The sequence below is a fragment of the Mustela lutreola genome, chromosome 10 (assembly GCF_030435805.1).
Source record: "Mustela lutreola isolate mMusLut2 chromosome 10, mMusLut2.pri, whole genome shotgun sequence".
In the NCBI taxonomy this organism is placed as follows: domain Eukaryota; kingdom Metazoa; phylum Chordata; class Mammalia; order Carnivora; family Mustelidae; genus Mustela; species Mustela lutreola.
In genome coordinates, this window is record NC_081299.1 from 105,068,074 (window position 1) to 105,074,607 (window position 6,534).

The following is a 6,534-nucleotide window of genomic DNA, read 5'->3' on the forward strand; positions in this document are numbered from 1 at the left end:
GGGATTGGGAGGGAGACAAACCATAAGTGACTCTTAATCTCACAAAACAAACTGAGGGTTGCCGGGGGGAGGGGGTTTGGGAGAAGGGGTGGGATTATGGACATTGGGGAGGGTATGTGATTTGGTGAGTGCTGTGAAGTGTGTAAACCTGGTGATTCACAGACCTGTACCCCTGGGGATAAAAATATATGTTTATAAAAAATAAAAAATTTAAAAAAATATGGTAAAGTGCAAACATCAAAAAAAAAATGGCTAGCATATTTTTGAAAACATTTTCAAGTCTGTCCTGAAGTGAAATTCTCATATAAAATGATTTATAATCAAGTTTAAAGTATTAAATCTCCTCATTTAACAGATATTTGGAAAGAAAAGACTATTTGGAAATCTTTCTGGAGAAAAACACATGTTTTTGGTGTCTACAGTAATATAGCATCTGGAAAACAAGGACATTGGGCTTCTTGTTTCTTAGGTGTTGAGTTTGGCATTTCATTCTTAGGGAGGGGCATCCCTCTTTTCTTAGGAATTTTAGATAGATGCGGATTCTCGGGGGCACAGCATACACATCGAATGAATTCAAAATTTTAGGCTAAGAGTTGATATAAAAAATTAATTTATTAGATCATTGCTTTCCCATTTAAGAAAATAAGAATGCAAAGATCAATAAAGATAGACTATGTCACAGAAGTTCACTGGGGCTGGCTCTCTGTGGCAATATCCAAATGAAGATCCACAGTGCGTCTAGCATACAAAAAGATCTTACTTCTGAGGACATGCACAATGAGCTTATCTGATAAGAAAATTTGCATCAAAAAGTTGAATTTTCACACACATTAAAATTAATAGAATAATCATGACAGCTAGGACTGATGTTCAGGCACAGGATAATTTAGTCAACCTAAAGAAACCCCAAATCCTTCCAAAATGAACAACTCTGATGAGAGACAACTAGAAAGTAAAATACCTTAACCTTTACATTATCTGGAAACTAAGAACTGGAAGTTCTAAACATATAGAAACATTCCAATATGGATGTTCAAAAGGTAAACAAATGATCTCTGGTAGCAGAGACTGAAATTGGGGTCAAGAAATGGTTAAAATTAGATGGGGAAGATCTACCAGGCATTTCTCCTTTGTGTCTGGTAGCAACACCCCTGTAAGAGGAGTTGAAGGGAATCACAGTGGATGGGTGGGGCAGATTGTGATTTCATAAACAGTGAATAAGCTCTTTAAGAAGACAGGGAGATCTCTTTATATTTTAGAAAGATTTCTGAGGGAAGAAGGGTAGAATTTTAACATTTGGATTCAAAACACATTAGTTAAATTGAAAACATTGTACTAAACAACATTCTTTAATAATGCTCATGGAGATATTAACGAAGAAATGAATGATTTTGTTTATTCCACAAATAGTGATTGACTGCTGACCCTGGCCCTGTGCTGGGTATAAGCCCAACAATGAGGAATGGTAGAATTGTTTGATAAGTATTTAACATCAATAACGGCAGGAGTTGCAGTTTTCACATGGCCCTTGAAACAACAATTTTCTGTGAAATAGAAAAGAATGGGAATTAGAAAACTATGGTCATCACAGTTTAATGGTATGACTTGTTCAGTAAATATGTGTTGGTTTGAATATATGTAAATTGGATACAAAAACAAAACAAAACAAAAATCTAAAATTCTCCTGCAGACAACATCAAGAATCGTTAAGTGTTTCTCTCATTCTTTGGACCTTTTGGTCTCTCATTTCTCTCACTCAGTCCTGGTTTCTTGGGCTCTGTCTTCCTGAAGACGTGAATTCAATTTTCTGTCATCAGGAAAACATGATCCTTTCTGGTATGTGACGTATGGGGGGGAATTATAAAGCTCTAAGGCCCTGCACTCTTCCCTGGTTAGAATCATGAAACACATACCCAGTTCAGATCAGGTTCTCCATTTGTTACTGAGAAAGGGTCTTAGCCATCTGTGGCTCTCACATTCTCTTCTTTTTAAAAAAATGCCCACCCAGGGGGGCCTGGGTGACCTAGTCCATTAAGCACTTGCCTTCAGCTCAAGTCCTGATCCCAGGGTCCTTGGATGATAATCAGCCTAGAGACAAGATGGGGCTCCCTGCTCAGCAGGGAGACTGCTTCTTCTTCTCCCTCTGCCCCTCTCCCTCTCCCTCTATCCACCCCTCCCCCTTCTCTCACTCTCTCTTTCAAATAAATAAGCTAAAAACAAAAACAAAAGCAAACAAACAAAAAACCAACTCTGCCCCAAATAGTCAAAAGTACACGCTATGTTTTCTACTGGAAACACCCACCAAGGACATCACAAAGCATTCTTTTGAGTTTCATTATGGATTCTTGAATGTTTATTTATTCAAGGTCTTATAATCAATATTGGTCATTCTGATCTTGCTAGACAGTCACACTGGGTTGTCTCCAGCATCTGGTGGTATTCATTTTCCAGGGCTGCTACAACAAAGTACCACAAACAAGGTGGCTTAAAATAACAGACATTTATTTTCTGATTTCTTAAGTTCAGAAGTCTAAAATCAAGGTGTTGGTGCTCCCTCTGGACAACCCCCGGACAGAATCCATCCTTGTTTCTTCTATCTTCTGGTGGCTCCAGGGATCACTTGGCTTATGGCTACATGACTCCAATATCTGCCTCCATTTTTACATGGCCTTCTCTGTGTCTTCTCCTCTTCTGTCTCTTCTAAATAGAAGACAGTCATTAGATTTAGGGACCACCCAGATCATTGAAGATGATTTCCTTTTTCTAAGAAATAGTCACAATTCCATGTTCCTTGGATTTGGATATGGACATTTCTATCACCCAGGCGTGCAAACACATTTCTTCTAGTTGTTAGAGGCTTTCTATTTTTAGAGTTGTCCAAATAGTGTAGATGGAACTAGCTCTTATTCCATTTTCTTTTTTTTTTTTTTCAGATTTTTTTTTAATTAATTTATTTATTTGACAGAGAGAAATTACAAGTACACTGAGAGGCAGGCAGAGAGAGAGAGAAGGAAGCAGGCTCCCTGCTGAGCAGAGAGCCCGATGCGGGACTCGATCCCAGGACCCTGAGATCATGACCTGAGCCGAAGGCAGCAGCTTAACCCACTGAGCCACCCAGGCGCCTCTCTTATTCCATTTTCTGTAATAAACTTTTAGCAAGTGCTTCTGGAGGTCAACTATTATGCTAATTATGAGAATACAAAGTTATGTCACATCTCTTGGGTTTCTCCCCAAGGTACAGGTTCCCTTGAATGAGAAAAATTGTGCTCCAAGTGGACGGAAAGCCCATGATTTTAAGGAGCCAGCTTAAGTACTCGCTCAATCGTCCACATTTGGAGTGTCAGAGGATCGAGAGGCCAGTAAACAATCCTAAAGATCTCTTGTAAGAAATCTCCAGGCCATTTTCCTTTTCAAAGTTTTGTTCCAGGTTTCAGGCACCTAATCTGCAAAAGCATACCAGCCTGAGAGTCAGGTCCCTCAGGTTCTATTTCTGGTTCTGCTACTGGATTGCTGTGGGACCTTGCACACCACAGGGAAGGTGGGTGCACTTCCTACAAAGCAAGAGACAAGAGCCTGAGGAGCCCTCTAGGCAAGTCTACCTCATACCCCAGTGAAGCTGGATCCCAGGAACCAAGTGTACCGTCTGGACTCCTCACGCACAGTCTAGGGATGCTCTTCCTGCTGCCAAAGCCACTGATATTCATGTGAAGCTGGAGCTCTGATTTTAGTTTGGTCAAAGGGACTCGGACTCCCTCCTTTGTGTGAATCCTAGAAGTCAAAAGGAAAAACAGTTTGCATTTTAAAGATTTATTTATTTGACAGAAATCACAAGTAGATGGAGAGGCAGGCAGAGAGAAAGAGAGAGGGAAGCGGGCTCCCTGCTGAGCAGAGAGCCCAATGCGGGACTCGATCCCAGGACCCTGAGATCATGACCTGAGCAGCGGCTTAACCCACGGAGCCACCCAGGCGCCTCAATAGTTTGCATTTTAAAAGCCTTGACTTTTTCTTTTCTTTCTTTTTTTTTTTTTTTAAGATTTATTTATTTTGACAGAGAGAAATCACAAGTAGACAGAGAGGCAGCCAGAGAGAGAGAGAGAGAGGGAAGCAAGCTCCCTGCTGAGCAGAGAGCCCGATGCGGGACTCAATCCCAGGACCCTGAGATCATGACCTGAGCCGAAGGCAGCGGCTTAATCCACTGAGCCACCCAGGCGCCCCAAGCCTTGACTTTTTCTTACTGAGATGTTCTTGTGGTTCACATTGCACTAGAGGAAAATGGGCTGGTGGCCCAGAGCAAGGAGTGAAGGGTTGGGAACTCTGGGCCTCTTCCTGGAGGGGGCAGGCGGGTGCTGTCCCGCAACTTGGGGACTCTGGAAAGGTAAGTTCCCTGCACCTCGTCCCCTAAAGAACTACATTTCCCGAGAGGCCTTGCCACCCACAGCCGGGGGAGGAGGAAGAAGGAGCTCAGAGCCGGCCCGCGAACTAGCGCCTCCGTTGGCAGGTCCTAGTGGGCTGCGCTCGCCCGGCATCCGAAAGGCTGACTCGCATCTCCCGCAGTGCAGCGGGGATTCAGCGTGGACACCGCCTTTTTGCCCCTGGATTTCGCAGTACCTCCCCCCCCCCCGCCCCTCCTCCCTAGAGCCTCCTCTGCGGCGGCTGTGGCGGCTGCGGCGGCTGCGGCGACTGCGGCGGCTGCGGCTCAGGCAACGGACACCGCCGTTGGCGGTTGGCTAGGGGTCCGCGCGACAGGGACCCGGATCCTATGCGGTTATTCGCAAGGCGCAGGCGCCCCTGCTCCGCCAGCGGGCGGTTTCCAGAGGCGGTTTCCAGCGGGCGGTTTCCAGCGGCGGCGGGACGTTCCCTGGAAGGAGCCACGGGGTTGCCAAAAAGTCCACCCAGAAGGTGCTGGACCCCGAGAAGGACGGGCTGACGCTGACTGCTGGGTGAGGCCCGCTCTGGGACCCCGGGTTCGGGCGTTCTTGCCCTGACGTGGGCCGGGGGAGGGTGGGGGCTGGGATGCCGACGGCATGCGGGGGCCCGTGGGGGTGGTGTGAGACCCTCCTTTCCGGGGCCCAGCATTGTTCCCGACTGCGGGCAGTCTGGCCTCAGACTCTGCCCTGTCGCCCAGGGCGTAAACTCACCCCGGATTTGAGCCTGGTCACCTCAAGGCCGGCGGAGCCGCCACTTTCCCCTCCCTGGCAAATCCTGCACTCCAGGTGCTACACAGACACACACGCACACACACTCACACACAAAATAAACTGACACCTCCCCCCCTTGTTTTTTAATTTTTATTTCTGACTCTGACACCTGAAGTAGAGTCTCCAAGTGTTCCCAGCCCAGACTTAACTGAATTGTCCTCTCTTCTGTGGGCTCCCTCCCCTTAAATTTTATTTTTACTTTTGAGTTGGAGTCTTCAGAGAGACGGAGCCTCCCAGTGCTCCCAGGATAAATTTAATTGAGCTGTCGTCTATCTTCCCGCGCTCCTCTTATTTTTATTTTGGGTCTGGCCGCTTGGGCTTCCTTGTGTGGTTGGTGTGAAGGGGGCTCCTCCTGTTTGTGGAGGGAGGGGTGGCTTTCCTGGGTTCAAGGAGGCTGCTGCTGCTTTGTTGCCAGGATGACAGTGAGAGTTCTTTGCCGCCTTTCGTTTTTGTTTTGTGGACTTCTGGGTGGAGGTTCTGTGGAGCCCTGAAGCTCATCCTGGTGGCTGTGAAGTGTCCCCAAGGCTTCCTGTCACCTGCTGCATGTGATCTCTGGCTGCTTTGCTAGGCTGTGTTCTGTTTTTCATTTTCTTCCCTACTTAGTCTTAACTTTTGTTTAAGACCAAACACCTGTGCTACCTGTGCTGTCCCTAGTGTTTTTGGAGGCTGAGAAAAGGACACCTTGTTTCCTCTGGATGTCTTTTTTATTCTTAAAATGAGGGAAAAAACACACTTGAGGAAATATGACATAAAAGAATTCATTTTATATGTGAGAATTTTAGATAAAGATCGTGTCCATGATATTAAAACTTGCTAATTATTTCTTTTTATACCCTGTGAAGTACCTCAGAGGACACACACACACACACACACACACACCTGGTTCCCAAGTGAGGTTATTTACAATCTCAGATTCCTTGAGGTTTACACTATCTCGTTCAGTTTGGAATGAATGAAAATTAATTATTTACTGTTAGAGATTAGTTTTCAAGAGTTGTGAAAGTGAAGTGTGGTGTTAATTACTTACTGTTAATTACTTACTGTTAGAGATTAGTTTTCAAGAGTTGTGAAAGTGAAGTGTGGTGTCCTTGGTAAACTGACCTGTCTCCTCCCTGTAGTAAAATCTCATGCTCACACAGGTTGCATTGTGCAGAGTTCTTCTAGTGACTGATAAATACTACTGCGGGGACACTTGATAAAGGAACAGATTTGATACTCTGGGACTGTTTCTGTAGAATTTGAACTTTTGTTCTGTCCAAATCTGCAGGATTATGTTGGCTCCATTTTGTAAAGGTGGAATCGATTAAACCTAGATGAGTTTGGCTTCTTAGAGATG

At 45.1% G+C, this 6,534-nt stretch overlaps 1 protein-coding gene across 1 annotated transcript; it reads right to left on the bottom strand.

The window, feature by feature from the left end:
* Positions 1–3,599: 3,599 nt before the first annotated feature.
* Positions 3,600–5,076, bottom strand: LOC131809672 (TMF-regulated nuclear protein 1-like). Its single transcript, XM_059136952.1, has 2 exons — positions 4,639–5,076; positions 3,600–3,774 (listed from the first exon to the last, which is right to left on the bottom strand). The coding sequence occupies exons 1-2, from the start codon at positions 5,074–5,076 to the stop codon at positions 3,769–3,771; spliced, it is 444 nt and encodes a 147-aa protein (XP_058992935.1). The 3' UTR covers positions 3,600–3,768.
* Between the last annotated feature and the right edge of the window lie 1,458 nt (positions 5,077–6,534).